Here is a 23,149-nt window from a genome sequence, read left to right on the forward strand (position 1 = left end):
GTGGTAATATTGTGTCCTATGAGGGTCCAGAGGTCTATCTCATGGCAAACAAGAAAAAAAGGATATAAGAGAGCCTTATCAGGATGTCTCATCCCTCTAGCTGGTAGAAGGTAGCAAAGATCTTGTTCTAGGGCAAGCTGACAGAGAAAGCCATTGAGACCAGGAGTTAGATCTTGTTGCTGGGATATGGCGGGGGTGAGGGGGAGACAGAAATTAGAAGATATTAAGCAGTTAAATAGTGTCTACTATATGTCAGACATTGAACTAAGCATTTTTCTTTTTACAAATGCTATCTCTTTAGATCCTCACAACAAATCTGAGAGGTAGGTGCTATTTATTATCCCAATTTTATTAAAAAACTGAGCCAACCAGAAATGACTGCCCAGAGTGGTTCTGCTCATTTCACTCAGCATCACTTCATGTAAATCTCTCCAGGCCTCTCTGAAATCATTTTGCTGGTTGTTTCTTAAAGAACAGTAGTACTCCATAACATTCACATACCATAACTTATTGAGCCATTCCCCAAATGATGGGCATGCACTTGGTTTTCAGTATAACAGGAATTTTGAAGGGAAGAATCTGAAACTTGAGCTGCTATCTGAGCCCAGATATACTTAGAGAAGACTCTGGAGCCTCAAAGTGAATGGTAGGGTCTCACCTCCTAGTAGACCAGGAAATGTAGAAAGTTCCTGGGGCAGGACTGACTATGGAGGACTACAAGAAGATGGGGAACCTAGGAAAAGGAAGAGATTTAAAATGAATGAGAAAAAACATATGAATATAGAACCAAAATCATGGAGTAAATAAAGGATGAAATCAAGGACACAAAAGAAAGATTAATTTAGGAAAAGAGGAGCACTGTGATCCTGGAGATAAGGAGCCTGAAGGGCAGTTTCTGCAATCTACTTATAATGTTATTTCTGCCAAATCACTCAACCTCTTATCCTCATCTGCAAAATAGGAATGAATACCTGCCCAAACAACCTCTAGAATTGTTACAATCTAGTGAGTTGATGCCTATGAAAGTGCTTCAAAAGCCAAAAAGCCCCTACAAGTACACGTTACTATTATTAATAGTCAAAATACACACTTAGAGGAAGAAACAATTTTGACAAAAGGTTTGATTTTATACCAGTAAAATATGTCATTTATTTTACTCCCATTATCCTCCTTTCCTTCCAACTTAAGAGTAAAAAGGAAAAAAGAAAAAAACTTTTTATTAAGGTTTCCTCTGTGACTACAGGAACTGATCAGAACCCAGAGATAAGTCCAACAATAGAAGAAACAGATAAAAGCCTATTCCATCAATTTGGATTCAAGGAAAAACATGCAAGAATGATTCAAAAATGAAGAAGTAGTTTCAAATGGACAAAAATCACAGTTTAAGAAAAAATCTCCAGAGTGAGCCTGGGGAAACCTTGGCATTTTTCTTTATACTTCTGACAAATACTATTTTTCCTATGCAGGAGATAGAAAACAGAAAAGAATCATTTCTTTTCACCTCTAATTAAAGTAGCTGGATGAGTACTTGCAAGAGAACATAGGTGCCCTTCTATTATAGGCAGAATTGTCAGAAATTGGAATATGTTTAGTTGCTGCTCCTTGCACTGTTAAAAATTAAAGACTCTTCTCAAGAACTGTTTTTTCTGCTTTTAAATGACATATCTTCATCCTTCTGCCCCAAAATTAACATTTTGTTTATACTTTCTTCTGGATTTGCCTTTAGGTGTTGGTCATTCTCTTTTTTTTTCTTTTTGTTTAAGCAAGAATACAGAAAATTTAAATTTAACTATACTCCAATGAATTTGTAACTTCATTAAAGGATACTCGTTAGCACAGATCACAATCCATTCTTGCTTGCTCATTAGGTACAATTTGGGGCTGTGTGTTTCTATTAATTCTCCATGAAGGGTCTACCCAACATGCTAGAAGGCTTACTTCTTCTAGGTATAGGATTTTCTAACTTCTATATTTCTCTTGATACTACTTTTAGTCACATATGTTTTCAACCTTGTAGCCATCTCACTTATTCCCATTTCTTCACCCTTAGTAATCAATTAGTTGTGAAATCATGTTGATTTTAAAATTATAATACGGCCTGTATCCACTCACTAGATTGCCTCCCAAGTTCAGGTACTCATCCCCTATTCTCTTGACTATGGAATTAGCCCTCCAGTTAGTCCTCCTACATCCAGCTATCTTTCTTTCCAATCTACCCACAAAGTTTTTAAAGTGCTATTCCAAAGCAGACTTGACCACATATTTCTCCTGCTCTAGTGACTCCCTTTTACCTCCAAGGCCAGTCAATCAGTCAGTTAACTAGCATTTATTAAGCACCTAATATGTAACAGATATCATGCTAAGTATAACTTCTGTTAAACATATAATGCTCTAAAAGATAAAAAGGACTCACGTGTGCAAAAATCTTTGTAAGAACTCTTTTTGTGGTGATAGAATGGATGTGGTGACATCAATTGGAGAATGGTTGGATAAGTTATAGTATATGAATATAATGAAATATTATTGTTCTATCAGAAATGACGAGCAGGCTCATTTCAGAAAAGCCTGGAAAAACTGAAATGAACTGATGCTGAGTGAAGTGAGCAGAATCAGGAGAATACAGTGCACAATAAAAGCAAGATTATGAGATGATCAACTATAATAAACTTAGCTCTTCTCAACAATACAATGATCCAAGACGATTCCAATAGACTTGTGATGTAAAGTGCCATCCACATCTAGAAAGAGAGCTATGGAGATTGAATGTGGATCAAAGGATAATATTGTCACTTTTTGTTTGTTTGTTTGTTTTCTTTCTTGTGTTTTTCCCTTTTGTTCTAGTCTTTCTTTCACAAACTGACAAATGAGAAATATGCTTAAAATGATTGTACATATATAACTTATATCAGGTTCCTTATTATCTTGGAAAGGGGTGAGAAAAAAGAGGGACAGGAAAACAATTTGCAAATCAAAACTTCACAAAAATGAATGTTGAAAATTAACTTTACATGTTACTGGAAAATAAAATGCTATTTAAAAACATTTAATGCTCTTCATAATTTGGCTCCAGGGCATATTTCCATGCTCATTGCACATTATTCTCCTTTACATATAGAACATTCTATCTGGACTGAACTACTTACCATTTTCCCAAAAAACTATCTTCTCTATCCCATTTTTAAGTCTTTGTGTAACATCTCTTCCATGCCAGAATGCATTCCCTCCTTATGTTTAAAATCCCTGATTTCCTCAAAAGCTTAGCTCGAGGGATACTTATGTCAATTCTTCACTCCCCCTGCCAAATTGCAGTTCTCTCCCCTTACTCAAGTTAGTTTTTTTTTTTACCTTGTATATAATTTGTATTTACTAATTTATATACATGTTGTTTCTCCCAAAAGAATATAAGCTCCTTGAATCCTTAAGTACTGAGAGTGCCTAGCATAGTGCATGTCACAGAATGGGCATTTAATAAATGCTTCTTGGCTGATTATCAGAATAGTGCTGAGATCATCCATTTTTATCCCTTCCTCTTATTAAACAATCTGCCCCCTTCTTTTCCTGACAGACCTGTCCTTAACAATGTTCTTTATATTACTTCTCACATACAAGAAACAGCTGGTAATGAGTTGTAACCACTATGGATCTTTCCATTATCTTTTTGGTCACTCACCATTTTAATTCTTCTGAAAATTACATGATTCACAGCCACATAGAATCACTAGGAAGAATGCTGGTTTTAAATTAGTATACTTTTATTGTAGCAAGCAACTTAGGATCATTAAAATTATTGTGAAATTTTCTAAATGTGATCACACACAACCTTTTCTTCCTCTTCAAGTATGAATCCCGCTTACCATCCATAGATACTTCAAGAATAAGATGTACCAATCTCCTACTTAAGTGAAATTTACTACCTGCATTTTCTTTTTAATTGCCTGTTTTAAAGCAATTTGGAAATATTTTGTGAATCAAGGCCTCTTTTATATGAATTTATTTTAACCTTCTAAAAGGATTTAATAATTCATTCTATGTTGAGGAAATATTTGCCTATTTTTTTTGATCTAGTCACATTGTTTTAATATCAAATAAAAAGATTATTTTATGGAGAACTTACAGAGGGCAAGTATTCACAAGGTAGTCAGAAAAAGGACACCTTAGAATTGACTGCATAAATTGTCAATGTTGTAAAATTACCCATGCACATATCTGGTAAATAGAAACTATTAATAATTATTAAACTATTAATAAAAAAAGAATTGACTGCATGACATGGGAGACACTGGTATAGTGACCACCCTTCATGATATGCCTTCATAAGAGAAGGTATTGTGCTCTATGAACAAAACAGAATATCTCAGAAGAAACATGAGATATGCAAAGTTAGAGAGTCCACCCCAACTGTTCATAGGAACCATTTAATGTCTGATCTGTTGCAGAGCATTCCAAGCTTGTATTGGTCTTATCAGCCACAATTGGACACATTGTCACTCAACTCTTAACATAGTAATGTCATTTTGCTCTTCTTTGAGAACAAGAATATTTGCCTATTTTTAGGGAAAGAAAAGTTGAGCACTAGGGTTAAAAAATCAATCATAAAAAAGATATAACTAGAAAGCAATTCATATGAAAACAAAAACAAAAAAGATCAGAGGAATTTCAGTGACTCAGAATGAATCAGTAGAATGACGTGGCAGGCAATAAAAATAGGCATAACCAAGTATCACGAAAGATTAAAAATGGTATAAATATCATGCTAAAAAGGTAGAGTGAGTAGTCATACCAAAAAGATCAGGGAGTGGTCAAAATATATGTTCTTAACTAAGATATGAAATTACTGTCTTCAATAAAAGAAACCAGAATTTTTTACTAAATTGGAAAATATCATATTAACAATTATATATATATATATATGTATATATATACGGATTTCTAAAAGTTTGCACAGAATTTTGTACATATATTTCCTATAAGGACCCATACATATCTGTGAAGTAGGCACCATTGGTATTAATTCCCCTTACAAAAGGGGAAAGCTCAAGTGATTAATATTCTATTAACTAAGTAAAAATTAGTCTTCAAAATTAGGTACCCATATGTAGATATCATTAACAACAATGAAAATGGATGATCTTTTAAGAACTCATGTGAATTTTAATATATGCAAAGGAGATACTTGGTATAAGAAAACCAGTACTGATGAATTTTGCTCCATCAAATCTAATGTTTAATTATAGTCAATAGACATGAAAGTTGGAACTAAGATTCTCTGCACCTTTCATTCAATTGTATGACTAAATCTTCTATATATTTGTTAAAGCTTATCTATTGCCCCTTCATTTACCCTTCATGTCTCTGTTAAGTGTGCAAATTTTTCTCATAAAGATCTTATAAAAATGAGGAGATATATGGAATGAATAGCTGATGTTTTCTTGATTGCCTTTTTTCCATAAAACAAAATTTCTGCGTATAATTGGTCAATAGTATTATTGTCATAGCCCTTATATTATTTAATGTCACTATTTTTTATAAGGCACACTAGGGATCTATAATGTTAAGGTATAAATGTACAAATGGACATTCCCCTGTAAATGAGGGAAAATAAGTATGTTACAGATATATTGAAGTATCTTTTCCATTTTTCATCTATTTATTGTCCTTCCATCTGCACTCCCTGCTCCCATGCCATTTAGACTAATTTTACCTTAAAAAGTATTGAGGCTATCCTACAGACTTAGAGAACTAAAGGCTCAGATTGTTGGTAGCACTTTCTAGTTATATGATTACAAAATAGTCACAAGCAATTCAGGGGCTCACTTTTGTGAGTTGATGACAACTTGAGTTTTCTTCAGTACCTATCTTTGTTAAATGTCCTCTTGTGATACCTAATTAAAAAGCACCTAGGTGGTACAGTGGCTAGAGAACCAGGCCTGGAGTCAGGAGCTCTGAGCTCAAAACCAGTCTTAGACATTTCCTAGCTGTGTGACCCTGAGTGAGTCATTTAACTTCATTTACCTGAATTCTCTCATCTGTAAAATGAGTTGGAGACAAAAATGGCAAACCACTCCAAGATCCTTACCAAGAAAACCCACAGCAATATGGTTAAAGAAGTCATTTTGTTAACGGTGGAAAGACATTCTGGTGCCTCATTTTGTTCCAATACTGAACCCAAACTACCAGGGGTGTGGCTTCCCAGAACAACTGGCAGGGTATTACAGGACTGGAACATGATGACCTCAAAGTGAAGGATAAGCAATGCAAAGGAGAGTGAGCTTCTACTCATGCTTTGGATGACATTTCTGGAGACAGTGATTGCTTACTATGAAGTGTCCTCTGCTTCTGGGAGATTAAAGTGTCTTTGGCCATTCAGAAAAAAAAACAAACAAAAAAAAAACTAATATGAGTAGGCTCAGTGTTTTAAGAATGAGTCTTAAAGATAATGAAGGTAAATTATTTTAGGTGCACAGTTATGTTTATTTCTGGATCTTTCAAGCTGATAATTAAACCCTTCTCAAATTTCTACTATTGAATTTACTTTGAACTCATTTTATCTTCGAAGCAGCCATGAAAAAAGTTTTTTTTTTCAAGATCCCTCCCAATGGTGTGCACCAAAGAATCACAACGAAATCCATTGGGTAGAATGCCATTTGACTTCTTAAATGCCAAATGAAAAAACAAAGCTCACTCAGAAGCCTTCAGTACTGTTATTAGATCCCAATATTCCATGGACATGAGAAATTAAATTTGGGGGGATTGAAAGCTATGATTTTCCCATCATTAAAAAAAAAAGACAAATACTGAAGAACTAGGTGTGCTCCTCCCTTGCTAGGACTAGATGTCTTTGTATTGCCATTGGCTATCACCTCTGATTGCCTCAGAGGGATATCACTGAAAGAAGACCCCTTCAAAATTTAAAGCAATCATAATTATGTAGGAATAGGGAAAGAATTGTTTAATTTTGAATGGCTTTTTGGAACTAATGATGTAGCTGAACAAGCAGTCTTCAGTCCTCTAATTACATAGTGACACAGGCAGGCGGTTGAAGTGTAGCACCGGAGATCTCACCAGTGAGAGAATGCAAAGGAAGATACTCTATGAAAATTTAGGTCTGACACCTGCTGAGAAACCTTTAAGTTTTGTTTGCCTTCTTATTTTTGGTATTTGAGAGGCCAAACAGAATCCTACCTCATGGACTTGCTTGTGATTGTTTGGTATACATAATGCTCAGTTCTCCTCCAGCACCAGAGACCTTTCTGGGATGGAGGATAAGGTCATATGTGCCCCTGGAACCCCAGTTAATTTGCTGAGGACATTCAGAAGTGCTCCATCAGTGCAAAATGTTCATCTCACTCTCAGTTTATGAACAGAGAGGTAGCAGTTGAACATAGCACAGCAGGTGGAAGAGAGAAAAATGTAGCAGGAGGGAGGGAGCAGCAGATACAAATGAAGGAAAATGAGACTATAAATGATCTGTCAATCATCACATAGCCGTTATAAGGCAGATGCAGAATTCAAGCCCAAATGAACTTTTTTCAAGTACCTTTGAGATAACTTTCCCAGTGGCTCATTTATAACATATAAAGCATTTCCCTCAAGACTATTCATTCTACGTGGAAGCTAATGCAATGTTTCCTATTTTACAGAGGAAATAGACTCAAAGATAAATAGCTTGTTCATGATCACATAGCTAGTTCCAGAATTAAAATCCAGTCCTTCCGACTTTAAGTCCAGTGCTACAATATTTTTGTCTCCAAATACCAAACATAGACCCAAACCATATAAATGGAATCTTCCCTTTACCTTGATATTTCCAGACTATAGTTAGATTTATCCGTTCCTATTATCTTGAATATATTACATTATACATTAACATAAATATAAAAATTATAAATTTATAACAAACATTTAATATAAAATAAATATAATAACACAAATAATAATTATAATTATGTACAAAAACATATTAATATAAATAAAAGCCACAGGAATCTCTGAACTATTCAAATGGTATATATGGTATGCTTTGTTATTATTTCCAAGTTGGCCTGTTTTGTTTTGGTTTTTTAAGTTTATTCAGATAAATTTGTTTACTCAAAAAAATTTCACAAAATATTTTTAAAATATTTCAGATATTAAGACTTTGTTATTTTTTATTCAAACAATTAAAGATTATGTAAAAAATAGTAAAGGCAATTTTTTGTACTGTCTTTGTTAAAGGGAATTCCCTATATGTCCTTTCATTGATGTAGAAAATCCCCCCCAAAGAGATTCCTTTTACCAATGCTAGGCACCTGATCTAGAAATTTATAAGCTAGGAGAGTCACCTGGAGCATTGCTAGGTTAAATGACTTGCCTAGAGTCACATGGCCTATGTGTACTGGAGGTGGTATTTGAACCACTTCTCCTGATTCTGAGTCTGGCTCATTATCCAGTGTCTCTGCTGCTGGCATGTCATCTTCCTAGAGGCATAAATGGCATTCCACAACCTAAGACTGAACAATAAGATGTCTATGACAGTTTTATACTCCTCAATACCATGCTTGTCATTTCAATTACCTACTTCTGAATAAAATAAAATATATTCATGTTTGATCAGAGAGACAGCAACTGACTTTGAGAGTCCTCAAACCAATGACAAAATAAGCTCAAAAAACTCCTACCAGGAATTTTCTTGGCCCATCCAATCATGTGAACCAGCTCCTTGTCTGCAAGCTTGGTCAATGACATCATCATGGAGGTTTCAGTAAATGGTTTGCTGGGGTGACTCACGAATACATTGGGTGGCTCTGCTTCCAAGAGAGATAGCACAAACTGCTCAGGGCTCAAGGCATTCATCAGCAGCTCTTTCACTCGGGTTACATTTTCACTGTTTTTCTTTGCTTTGCTAAGACAATTCACTTGCTCATCCGAATTCCTCTGCCTTCGGATAACTCGATACCCACATCGTTCTCTCCGGGAACCTATAGATGGGGGAAAAGGGAAAAAGTAAGAAAATGTTTTCCCTCTATTTCTTCTGCCAACTCTTAGCATTTCCTGTGCAAAGGAGATAAATTATCAGCAGAAATTAATATCCTTCCTTTGTGTGTGTTACATATTAATAATATGTTATATATAAAACTAAATATAATAAATACATGATATATTATTACATAAGCTAGGCATGGGTTCAATTCTATCAGAGATTTTTTCCCTTAAAGTATTCCCTTGATTTAAATTAGGTTAAAATCTAGAACAAACATAATTTCTCTACCTGGTCTCTAACTCGTCTGTTGTCTAAATTCTGTTTTGCCATTGCATATTTTTTAAAAGAAATGTTAACCTAAAACTGGTGCAGAATTAGAATCTAATCTTTCAAACATAAAAAAATAAGCAAACAAGAGTGAGTGAATGAATGAATTAATCAACAAAGAAATCAGAAAGTGTCTCCTACTTCCACTAAGAACAAAATAAATGCTTCAGAATAAAAGAAACCCTTCTCTCAGGAGCACTTTGAAGCAAAGTTAGGTCACTTGTTGGCAAAATTTAAAGTCTCAACTATAAATCTTTCTGGTAGTGACCTTACAGAGTTCTGGTAGAGACTTCACAGCTGACCAATTATATCCCCATTGAAAAATGTATCAATGTAAATATAGTTAAGGAAAGAATAGCAAATTTTTGATCATTCAGTTCACCTTTATAGAATTTATATGGGGGACAAATGAATTCTCCCTATTGGAAATAAATGTGATTTAATTCAATTCAGCAAATATTTATTGCAAGAGATACAAATAAGATTAAGATACATGAAATGCTTTCAAAGTCTTTAAAATCTAGTGTGAGAAAAAAGGTTGGGAAAAAATAAGATTTTTTACAGTCAGTCAACAAGCTTTTAAGCAGCATGTGCTTATTCAATAAGATGTCTAATTTAATGTAATTTATATATTTGTAAATCTATATTTAATATAACAATTTTAAATAAATTTAATAAGTATGCTCTGTTCTAGAAATACAAGGTAAGCCCTCCCATCCAAAAAAAAAAAAAAAATCTCTAATCTCAAGGAGCTCAATTTAAAGGGAGAGATTACATGCAAACAACTATGTACAAATAGACGGAAGATATTAGCATTAAGGAATTGACAAAGTCCATAACAAAAATGATGAATAAAAGAATTGAAACTCCTTTCTGAGACAGAAGGGAAAAATGTCCAAACTTTTTAATAGACTGGAAAACTTTTACTGAGTTGGGAGTCACTCTTGTATCAGAAAATCATTGACTTTTTAAAGCAAAGACCAACTAAACTAAAAGAATTTTTAAAATGAGAAAAAAGAGGTATTGCCTAGCTAAAATTTCAATCTGACCTTAAAATAAAGTTATTAAAAAGTGGGAATTAGATATCAACCTGAACAATTTCCTACAGAAGTTTAACCAATATAAATCAATTATTGTAATGAAATAGAATTATTATTAAATTATCTTAGTTTGATTTCATTTCTGAGTGGAAAGATATAACAACCAAAGGCCACACCAATTTAAAATGAAAATTCCTTTGTAAAATCTTACAAAAAAGGATGGTGGAACATGATATTGTAAGTATTATCACCTTATATAGGAAACAGAAGGAAAATCAAGCTTAAAGAAAGTTTAATTGAGTTGTATGTAATATATTTATGGTGTTTTATATAAGCTTATACTTTTTTAAAGTTTCTTAGGTAAGAAAATATTCATATTTGTTGGTATTTATCGACTTCCAAATTTTTCAATTAAAAAAAAAAAAAAAGGAAACCTAGTAAGAGAATGAGTTAAGCAGAGTTATTCCAAGGGCTTTGAAAAGTGGAATCATTCTGAAAAGAATTTTAGTCCAAACTATTTTCACTATTACGGATAGCAGAGCCACAATTTTAGACACTAGCATCACAATTCTGGACATACTTCTTGAGGAAGTAGAAATGACAACAAGAAAAAAAAAGGTAAGACAGCTGCAAACATATTCAGAGATCTATATTAGCAGCAATATAGCATTAAAAAAGGCAAAATGTATAAAGCTGCAAGTTGTAGTCTTTGAGACAGGTTGCAACACAAGACAAACAAGGAATTACATCGAAGAAGCAAGTTTCAAAATGTCAAAGAAAAAATATACAACAATAAAATAATTATATGTGACTCTTTATGTGGTGGCAAAGAATTGGAAATTGAGGGAATGCCCATCAATTGGAGAATAGTTGAACAAGTTGTGATTGTGATGGAATATTAATGTGCTAATGGAATACTAATGATGAACAAGATGCTTTCAAAAAACCTGGAAAGATTTAAATGCACTGATACAAAGTGAAGTGAGCAGAACCACGAAAACAGTGTATGCGGTAACAGAATATTAAATGATGATCAACTGTGAATAACTTAGCTATTCTCAGTAATACAAAGATCCATGACAATAGGCTTTTGTTTAGTCTATTTCCTACAATAACAATTTCTACTGGTCCTTCAGAACACCACAATGTTGGAAAATGAAGGTACTGATTTTCAAATCCCCTTTTGAATCAAACATTTGTTAAATGTCTATTATATATACAAAGCACTGAAGAGAAGAGCAGAGACATCCAGGGCCTTCAAGGACTTAACATTTTAGGGAGTTAGGAGTAATAATAGACACTACTTTGTGACTCTACAGAAGTCACTTAACTTCTGTCAGTTTCCTCATTTGTAAAATAAATGTCATAATAGCATCTACCTTCCAGAGTTGTGAGAATAAAATGAAATAATAATTATAAAGTGCTTAACACAGAGCAGAACCCACAGTAAGCACTATATAAATGCTAATTATAATGATGATTATCACTTATTATTGAAGTGCTTTGCAACTACATAAGTGCTACTTATAGAAAAGTAATGATTATTATTAAGTTAATAAAAGGTAATTTTAGAAGGAAGAGAGCATTCAAACTGAATTGGAAGAGTGGGTAAGGCCTAAGCAGAACGGGGTTACCTGACATGATTCTTGAAAGTAACTAGAAATTCCAAGAATCAGGTTTGAGGATGCAGTGAATTATTGGTATATAATTCTATGTTTAGAAATAATAATAGAGGGAAATTAATAAAAATAACAATATGTGTATTGTACTTTAAGGTTTTCAAAGAGCTTTACCAATGTTTTATCCTCAAAACAACTCTGGGAGTTAGGGGTTATTTTATTACCATTTACAGATGAAAGAAACTGAGGCAGACAGAGATTAAGTGCTTTGCAGAGGATCCCACTGCTAGTTAGTGTCTGAGATGGATTAGAGTTTAGAGTTTATTGATTTTAGTTTACATTGGAATGACAATAGCTCAGAGAAGATTTACTAGGTAAATCTGACTGGAAAGTAGAGTATATGAAAGAAAGAAATATGAAATAAAGCTGAAAAAAAAACAGTTTGGGGCCAGCTTGCAAAGAGCTTTAGGTATCAGACTGAATTGTTTATATTTTATCCTAAAGGTATAGATTAGGAAGGATGTGAGGAGGGAGAGAAGAGGGAAATAATATATAATCAGACTGGTGTTTTAGGATTGTAATACTTCAAACAATCTTATTTTTGGCAGCTGTGTGTAGGATGCAAAGGATCAGGAGGGGAGATGAAGCCAGAAAACCATTAGTTGGCTAGATTGGTTTTGAAGGGAAAGAGAGAAATAGCCTAGAGACTTCAGGGGATGGATAGCAGACCCTAGGGAAGTTTTTTTTTTTTTTTTAATGATAAAGGAGATCTGAGAATGTTTATAGACAGAGAAAAAAATCAGTAGAAAACCAAAAAAATTGAAGGTGCAAGAGGGAAGAAGGCTTAATATTAACAAGGCCATGAAGTAGAATGGAAAATATATGATCAAAGGCACATGTGCAAGGATTAGCCTTGGCAGGGAGAAGAAATCTTTGTTCAGGGACGAGGGCAAGAAGATAAGAGATTCTGAAGCTGGAAAAAAAAAAAGGAGACTAAGGGGAGTCATATTGGATGATCTGTAGTTTTGGAGTCAGAAGATTTGGGTTTAACCCCACTTCTCATGCTATAAGCATAAGTCAAATCATTTAATATCTCTAAGCCTCAGTAATCTGTAAATCCCTAATAAGTAAAAGGGAAGGCAATACTTATTGTTCTTATTTCAGGAGGTTGTTGAGGAACAAAATGAGATTTTAAAAAAATGTTCAATAGTATTTTATTTTCCAAATATACATAAAGATAGTTTTCAACATTCATATTCATAGACTTTGTGTTCTAAATTTTTCTTCTTCTCTCCCTATATCTCTCCTCCCCAAGACAGCAAGTAATCTGACATGGTAACCCATGTACAATTCTTTTAAACATGTTTCCATATTTGTCATGTGGTGCAAGAAAAACCAAACCAAAAGACAAAAAAATAAAAAAACTGTGAGAAAGAAAAATGAAAAGTGAAACTACTATCCTTCAAACCATTTTCAATCCAAAGTTCTCTCCACAATGAGATAATTTATATAAAAGACTGCAAATAGTGAAGATATAATTTATATGTCGGTTTCTATGATTGTTGATGATTAGAACTATGAAAGGCATTAGATCAATTTTTAGAACTCCAACTCTATGAATAAAATATATATATATATATGTATATGTATATATATGTAACATTTTTCTGTTATGCTAGAGATTAAAATAGGATAATTATGCCAACAAAGAAAATTCATCAAAATAAGAAAAGAATCTAGTTAGAGAATGATTGGGAGGAACACATAAGATAAATTACCTTTTATGTATTCTTTACACTTGTCTGTCAAATTATATTATTCATTTTATTTAAGGACCACAGTTTTTTTTTTAATTAAAGCTTTTTATTTTCAAAACATATGCATAGGTAATTTTCAACATTCACCCTTGCAAAACCTTGTGTTCCAAATTTTTTCCCTTCCTTCCTCCCACCACTTCCTCAGATAGCAAGTAATACAAACATGTGCAATTCTTCCATACATATTTCCACAAATATCATGTGCACAAGAAAAATCAGATCAAAAAGGAAAAAAAAAAGGAGAAAGAAAACAAAACGCAAGCAAATAACAACAAAAAGTTGAAAATACTATGTTGTGATCCACATTCAGTTCACATAGTCCCCTCTCTGGTTGCAGATGGCTCTCCATCCCAAGACCATTGGAACTGGCCTGTATCACCTCATTGTTGAAAAGAGCCACATCCATCAGAATTTATCATTGTACAATCTTGCTGTTGCTGTGTACAATGATCTCCTGGTTCTGCTCATTTCACTTAGTATAAATTCCTGTAAGTCTCTCCAGGCCTCTCTAAAATCATCCTGCTGGTTGATTCTTATAGAACAATAATATTCCATAACATTCATATAGTATAACTTATTCAGCCATTCTCCAATTGATGAACATCCATTCAGTTTCCATTTTCTAGCTACTACAAAAAGGGTGCCACAAACATTTTTGTACATTTGGGTCCCTTTTCCTCCTTTAGGATCTCTTTGGGATATAGACGCAGTAGAAACACAACTAGACCAAAGTATATGCAGTTTTATAGAACTTTGGGCATAGTTCCAAACTGCTCTGCAGAATGGTTGAATCGGTTCACAACTCCACCGACAATGTAGGACCAGAGTTTATTTACCTATCTCCCCTTTTGTTAGGCATTTAAGTTGCTGCTAATTTCCCCAGGAGCAAGAATAACTGGTGTAACCCATCATGCCTAGCTCAGGCTTTGCTTTCTTGTAACACTCTCATTGTATATTTTGAACAATACTGGCAATGTCTTAATTGTTAAATCAAACAGCCTCTTCTCACTTCATATTCCTTTTGATCTTTTCACTTTCTTTTGTTGTTGTTCAGTCATTTCAGTCCTGTTCAATTCTTTGTGACACCATTTGGGGTATTCCTGGCACAGATATTGGAGTGATTTGCATTTCCTTCTCCAGCTTGTTTTACAGAAGAGAAAACTGAGGCAAACAGGATAAATGACTTACCTAGAAGCACATAACCGTATGTGTATGAGGCTGAATTTGAGTTCAGAAAGATGTCTTCCTTACATGAACTGATGCTAAGTAAAGTGAGCCAAACCAAGGAACATTGTACACAATAACAAGATTATGTGATGATCAACTGTGATGGACTTGGCTCTTTTCAACAATAAGATGATTTAGACCAATTCCAATAGACTTGTGATAGAAAGAACCATTTACATCCCCATACAGAACTATGGGGATTAAATGTGTATCCCAACATAGTATTTTCACCTTTATTGTTGTTTGCTTGATGTTTGTTTGTTTTTTCTCTCATTTTTAATCTGATTTTTCTGGAGCAGCATGATAAATATGGAAATATTTTTAGAAGACTTGTACATATTTAATCTATATCAGATTGCTTGCTGAGTGGGGGGAGAGTGAGGAGAGGAAAAAACATTGGAATATGAGATTTTGCGAAGGTGAATGTTGAAAACTACCTCTGCATGTATTTGGAAAAAATAAAATACTATTTTTAAAAAAGGAAGTCTTTTTGACTCCAGGCCCAGCTCTTTATCCATTACCCTACCTAGTTCTCCTTATTCACTTTCTATCCTGGTGACATTCTTCCATGAGTTTAGATTCTCTCTTCTAAACTTTCCTTTCCCATAACATCTCCACCTGATAATCAGAAAGTATGTCTAACATCAAATTAATTGCTTTTTTCCTCTTAAGGTACCACCATCATTCCAGTCACCTAGGTGCATAAGCTTAGAATGATTATTGAATCTTGCCTCTAACTTACTGCACATATCCACGCAATCTCCAGGTCTCATCAATTCTACCTCCACAATGTTACTCCTATTCTTCTCTTCCATGACATAGTTCCTACCCTAGATCAGGCCCTCATCGTCACTTAATTGTGAGCTCCTTGAGAGCAGAAACTATCATTTGTTTCTTTTTTATCCCCAGCATTTAGCATGGTGTAGGTATTTAATAAATGCTTAATGACTAAATGACATAACAGACTATTCTAATACCCTGCTTTCCTCATCTTCCACACTTCAGTTAAAATAGCCTTATCACATTAAAAATCTGACAATGTCATTCTCCCTCTTGAAAACACCCCACTGAAACAAGAATAAGATACAAACTCTTTAGTCTTCATTAGCCTTCCACTACCTTACTCTGACTATTTTTCTAGTATAGATTTAGAGTCAAGAAGACTTGGATTCAATTTCTGCCTCCAAAACACATATGGGACCATAGGCAACTCACTTAACATTTGCCATCACCTCATGTCTGGATTATTCGTCCATGATGTTAATGCAGCCTGCTTTAATGCTCCCTGCCTTAAGTCTGTCCCCGTTCCAGTCCATTCTCCACTCAGCTATTAAATTAATAATTTTAAGTGCAAGTCTGACCATGTCACCCTCTATTTAATCAACTTCAATGGCTCCCTATTGTTCCCAAGATCAAACAGAAAATCCACTGCTTGATTTATAAAATGCTCCACAATTTAGTACCCTCCTATCTTACATAATCCCTAAGTACTCTGAGAGCCAAATGCACTAGTGTTGCTCAGTACTCCATCTCTAAACGCTGAGCATTTTCCCTGCCTAGAATTCTATCCCTTCTTATCTTTATGTCCCAGATTCTCTGGTTTCCTTCAATTCCCAGGTGAAATCTCACTTTCTTCAAGAAGTTTTTCTCTTGCCTGTTTAACCCTGGGGGCTTCCCTCTGTGATTATTATCTCCAATTTATCTTGTTTATATCTTATTTGAGCAGCTAAGTGGTACAGTGATACAGTTTAGTCCTGGAGTCAGAAAGATTCATTTTTCTGAGTTCAAATCTAGCCTCAGACACTTATCCTTACATCACCTTACATCCTACACCATCCTTAGCAAATCATTTATTCCTGTTTGTCTTGGTTTCCTCATCTATAAAATGAACTAGAAAAGGAAATGGCAAACCACTTCAGTATCCCTGCCAAGAAAATCCCAAATGGGGTGTCAGTCAGACACAACTAAAAATGACTAAATAAAAATATCTTGCTTGAACAAATTTATTTGCATGTTACTTTTTCCAGTAGACTGAGATTCTTGAGAACAAGATCTGTTTTTTGCTTTTCTTGGTAACCTCAATGTTAAGTACAATGCCTGGCATAGAGTAAGTGCTTATAAAATGCTAGATGACTGATTAAGTCTCAGTTCTCTCATTTGTAAAATTGGGATAGTAATGCTTGTACTACCAATCCCAGAGGGTTGATGAAAGGTTTAAATGAGAATAAATATGAAGCGTTTTAAAATGTTAAAGTCCTATATAAAATTATAATAATAATAACTGTGCTACAGTCAAAAAGGACCCCTAGCTAGTCCCAGAATGAAATAGTTCATCTCCTGCCTCTACACATTTAGAAAAATTATTCCCTATACCTGGAATAAGCTCTCTACCTCTGAAAATCTTTGCCACTTTCTGGAATGACCATTCTGTGAAGTTCCCTAATTCTATTAATTTTGTGTAGCTTTTCTTCCTTAAATTACCTCATCTGATATACATTTGTATTCATGTCAATCTTTTCTTTATCCCTACTTTCTAACAGATTGTAAGCTCCCACAGGGCAGGAATATTTGATTTTGCCTTTGCATTCTCAGCATCTAGTCCAGTGCTTTACAATTAATAAATGCTTCACTGAATGGGCATAGTTAAGTAGGCCTCAGACCCTTACTAGCTGTGTGAGTGTGGACAAGTGACTTATCTTCTCTTTGTCTTAATCCACTAGAGAGGGAAATGTCAAACCCCTCCAGTATCTTTGCCAAGAAAATTCCATTTATGATCTATGAGGTCACGAAGAGTTAGATATGACTGAACAATAATATGCTGAAGGATATGGGGGCATGTAAGATGGAAAGAAAAGGAAAATCATTCTCAAGGAGAAACTCCAAGTCCTTGGTTAATTGTCAAGGCAAAGAGTACCTCCTTTCATCACAGAGTCACATCGAAACATTTTGAACAGCTTCACAGAAATCATCCACAATTTTTTCAGTCTCTGGCATCTTAAGCTTGGCCAAAATCCTGTCAAATCATGGAATAGCTAATTAAAACTCTTCTGGATTCATGACAATCAATGTAGTCTAGTTTTCTATCCTTGTCCATTTCCTGAACTTGCTATTTGATAAACTTGCTTTTTCCATAAGTTGAATTCAGCTATCTATAATTAATATCATAAGACCTTGAGTAAGACCTTTAGTTATAAAATAAGCTGGTCAATTTTCAATTTTAACTGAATTTACTATGATAAACTTTTGGTTTCATTAAAGATGAATTCAGTTAGCTACAGCATAAAAATATTTTAAATGATATGGTTATATAATTATATATTTGTGTGTAATATATAATTATATATTCATATATAATTATATTAGGCAATATAATTATATGTTCAGAATGAATATATCATTATATTAGGTAATATGGCTATATAATTACATAATAGACAATTATATTAGATAATACAATTATATATTAATACAATATACAATTATATTGAACAGTATAATTATACATTTGCATGTTATCATATGTATATTATACATAATATAAAATAATATAGATAATAAAAAGACCTTGGGTGCATAGAATAAAATAAATATGGAAGTAAGCTCACCACATTTCATCATTCCAACTTCATAACATTTCCGAAGTCTACAGGCTTGGCAACTTTTGCGTCGATTCTTATCAATTGTGCATTGATTTGTAGCTGGACAGATATAATCATTATGTCCTATTTTTTAAAAAAAGGCAAAAAGAAGAAAGTTTAAGGTTACAGTATTTTACTTATGTATCTTCTGGTGGATAATACTGGTAACACAGAATAGTTGAAATGCTTCACTCTTTTTCTACCAGGTAAAAAGATCAAAAGCTTACTGGTATGAAGGAAAAACCATGAAATATCATTGATATAAAAGAAAAACACATAGATTCAAAGACATTTAGAATATCCCAGTTTTTTGGCTTTAAGTAAATTGACTTAAATTACTCCATTTCCTGTCTTAGCATTCTTACTATATTCTAAAAAATGGGTACAATTAGAAATCGCTCTTGAAGCTATTCATACATGGAACTAAGCTGAGCCATGCAGATAGAGTTGCATACTTACATGCTTATTTATCTTTCCCACCTTTCTTCCTTACTTTCTCAGTATAAACATGTATGTGTGTGAGAGAATAAATGTGCAAGAGTATGTGAGAGCACAAGAGAAAGATCCCACAGCAGTCAGATAAAGGGTAAACAAAAAAGGCCAAATAATTTTAGCAATTTAAATGAAAATTGAGACAAGAAACTGGAGGCCTCAAAAGAAAAATCTGATGTGTTTTGTCAATAAACTGTTCCAAATTCTAAAGCTATCTCCCCAAAACAACATTATATATGATAATTAGGTTTGTAGGACAACCCACAGAAATCTAGAAAACCCTACATTTTCAGTAAGTGGAATATTAATGGGATTATTTCAGCTACATATAACTTCTATATATAGCATTGTTTCTATGAGTCAGTGAATCAATAAACATGTATTCAGTGCCTACAATGTACCAGGCACATGCTAAATGCTGGGGATGGAAAAAGGTCAAAAGACAATTGTCCCTACTCTCAAAGAACTTTGATGGGAGAAACGACATGCAAAAAACTATGTACAAACAAATCATATACATGAACTAATCAACAGGGAAGACACTAGAATTAGTGGGGATGGGAAAAGAGTTCCTGTAGAAAGTAGGATTTTAACTGGTACTTGAAAGAAGTCAAGAGAGGAAGACAAGGAGGGAGAACATTCAAGACACGGAGTATTACTATTAATTTTTATTAATTATTAATTATTATCCTCAGTGTCTTGTGAGAAAAGCTGCAAAGAGCCCAGGATCACTGGATCACATTTGGGGGAGGAGGGAATGGGGGTATAGAATAAGGTTTAAGAAGACTGGAAATTGGAGAGAAGCCAGGCCATGAAGGGCTTTGAATGCCAGAGGACTTTAAATTCCATCCTGGAGATGGTAGGGAGCAGCCGGAGCTTCCTGAATGGAGGGTGACATGGCCAGACCTGTTCTTTTGGAATATCGCTTGGATAGCTGGGTAGAGGATAGACTGGAGCCTTGTGGCAATAAAACCAACTGGATGGCTATTGCACTAGGCTTGGGTGCTGCGGCCCTGCACCAGGATGATGTCCGTGTCAGAGCAGAGAGGTCGTTCTGAGAAAAGGATGAAGATTAAATCCACGACTGGATTTGAGGGATGAGAGAGCTATAAACCTGAATGCCTGAGATGCTGCCAGTGCCCTAAAAAGTAATAGAAAATTAGGCTGAAGAGTATGGGGGAAAGGGAGTGTGTTCAGTTTTAGACAGGCTAACTTATTCAGTTTAAGATGTCCAATAGGTAGTTAAAGATGGTAACAGGGCAGATAAGGAGGTTCCCTTCTTCCCTGGTAGAAGGTGAATGCCTCTTGAAGGTGGGGATGTTTTTAACCCTTTTTTTTTGTATCCTCAGTGCTTAAGTCAGTGATTGGCACATAGTAGGCACTTAATAAATTCTTGTCACCTTAATTACTCTAAATAAAAGAAGGTACAAGTCTAGGTCAGTAACTCTCTTGGTCACCATTTTCTTAGTTATGCTCCGCACCATATAAAAAGAGGTTCTAGGGAAAAATTTTGATTTTATCAATTTCTTTTTCCTTTAAATATTAAATATTATTCCTATGAAATATTTCATGTGCCAACTTTTCCCATATATTATTTATTCCAGACATACAGAATTTTAGGGCTGGAAGAGAAACAAGATCACCTAGTCCAACAATCTCATTTTATAGAAGGAAACTGAGGTACAGAAGGGCAAAATTAATTGCCCAAACTGCAGGTTATAAATTCAAGCCTTCTGACTGTAAAGCTAATGTTTTCTACTACCTCACACTATTTTTCTATGTACCCTAAAAAGTCTATTTTTAAAGCTTTTGGGATTATTAAACAGCACTGAGACTTTTGGGATACCCTATAAACTCCAGTATTTGCTTGCCCCAGTTTATCAAAAGATTTTTCATATCTCTATCCAACCTGCCATTCTCATAAGCATTTAAGGATTTCGGATTTTTATTTAGAGGCAGCTAGGTGGGACAATTGATCTTGTATTCAGGAAAACCTAAGTCTAAATGTGGATAACTTTAAACAAGTCACTTACCTTCTATCTCTCTTAGTTTCCTTATCTGTAAAAAAATAGCATCTACTTCTCACGATTATTATGAGGATAAACTAAGATAATTTTTAAAGTATTATGCAAATCTTAAAAGTGCTATGAAAATCTTGGCTTTTACTATGATTTAAAGCTTCAAAGCACAATGTAGACTCATTAGTGTGGGAATTGCTAACTGAGGAGTTTGATTTTGGAACCAAGGTCACCCAAGGAAGTTCAAGGCAGGGACTCTACAGTTTTTGGATGTGTGGGCCTAATGTTATGAATCGGCATTTCTAAATTGGCAACTGAAAACAAAATTACTACTTCATTCTGGAAGACAACAGCAATTTCTCAAGACTAGAAGAAAGATATTCAAAAGATTTTTAAGGACAAATTGTCAAGACCAAACTACTTCTAGGGAAAAAATGAAATTCAAATAATTTAATTTTATATTTTCCTAGTAATCACTGATTCATGAAAGTGATTTGTGATTGATTTTCATCACAAGCACAAAAGAATGCAAAACTTAGATACTACATCCTGTGTTACCATTGAATGATTATTTCTAAAAAATATGAATTTGTGATAATGGAATAAATAATCTTCCAAAGAGAAAGAGAAAATATATTTCAGTGTAGTTTTGTTTTCTAAAGGAAAAAGAAAAAAAATCACATTTCTAAAAGGAAGAAATTTCACTAGGGCTATTACCCACAAGTTTGCTTCATGCATGAGGGAGTCAAACTCCTAACAAATATACACAAAATACTTCAAATATCTCCTTGCCCTCTTCACATCTTACCTTTTCTTGTACTTATCTGGGTATGCAAATAATGAAATGTAAATTCATTAAGAGCAAAGGTAGGTCCTAGGAGGTTTTGTACAAAGCAGGCACTAATTTTTAAATGATTATATTTAATTATTGCAATAATTCTTCAAATATCTTTTCTTTAAAAAAAATCAAAATCACTTTAGATAAAGAGGGTCTTTATTGTCTTTCTCTAGTCCTATCAGGTAAAAAATTGGTTATTTGGAGTTCTTTTAAAAAACAAACTAAAATAGAGAATCAATTATGCTACTATGGCTTTTGTCTTCCTTTATGGTATTTAAGGTAGTATTCAGATTCTGCTGTACAGAGTGCAAATCCAGTGGGCTGGTCATGTTGTTCAAATGTCCAAATGTCAAAAGTACACAGAACTTACACAAGGCAAGCACTCACATGGATGTCAAAAGAAACAATATGAAGACACTCAAAATCTCTCTAAAGAACTCTGGAACTGACAATGAAACATGGAAATCACTAGCATGGCAGGACCACCCAGCATGACATGTCCACATCAAACAAGGCACTGTGCTCTATGAGCAAAGCGGAATTTCAGTGGCTCAAAAAGATGCACAAATTTAGATGCCTCTCCACTCCTGATATTCATATGAGCCCCACCTGCGGCAACCTCAGTGGCAAAAAAAATTCTATAATGATAATCCCTACTAAAAATATCTATTTTAAAACATGATTAGAAAGCAAAATAATATGAAGAGTTCAGAGAAACAGAGTTTGCAATATAGTTCCCACAATAGAGATCATTCACTTTCAAAACCAAATATTCTAGTATCAAAACTTTGTCACATGAAAGAACTCTTCATTTCTGTAATAAATAGGTTACCAGAATTATATTAAGAACATTTTTACAATAGAAATGCACATTTTGAGGGAAAAGGTTCTTTTAAAAAACAATGTGAATATATTGGATTAATTGCGGTCTAGGGGAGGGGGTAGGAAAAAAAGAGGAAGAAAAAATTTGGAATACAAGGCTTTGCAAGGATGAATATTGAAAATTATCTTTGCATATACTTTGAAAATAAAAAGCCATTATTTAAGAAAAAGAAAAAGAAAAAAGAGAAGGAAAAGAAGAAAAAAGGAGGGGGAAAAAAGAGAGAAGTGAAAGTAGCCAAAACTGGATAATTAAGTATTGGAAGGGAAAAATAATAACATATATAATCATATA

At 34.0% G+C, this 23,149-nt stretch overlaps 1 protein-coding gene across 12 annotated transcripts in view; it reads right to left on the bottom strand.

Annotated features, from left to right (window-relative positions):
* The window catches only part of ESR2 (estrogen receptor 2), a 124,809-nt gene that overhangs the window by 55,698 nt on the left and 45,962 nt on the right, over nucleotides 1-23,149 (bottom strand). For all 12 annotated transcript variants that reach the window (XM_074290349.1, XM_074290347.1, XM_074290351.1 and 9 more), the window contains exons 4-5: nucleotides 18,595-18,711; nucleotides 8,658-8,957 (exon numbers count right to left, since the gene is read on the bottom strand). In XM_074290349.1, coding sequence (XP_074146450.1) covers nucleotides 8,658-8,957; nucleotides 18,595-18,711 — 417 coding nt within the window. The remainder of the gene's footprint in view (nucleotides 1-8,657; nucleotides 8,958-18,594; nucleotides 18,712-23,149) is intronic.

The sequence above is a fragment of the Sminthopsis crassicaudata genome, chromosome 2, assembly GCF_048593235.1.
Source record: "Sminthopsis crassicaudata isolate SCR6 chromosome 2, ASM4859323v1, whole genome shotgun sequence".
Lineage (NCBI taxonomy): Eukaryota > Metazoa > Chordata > Mammalia > Dasyuromorphia > Dasyuridae > Sminthopsis > Sminthopsis crassicaudata.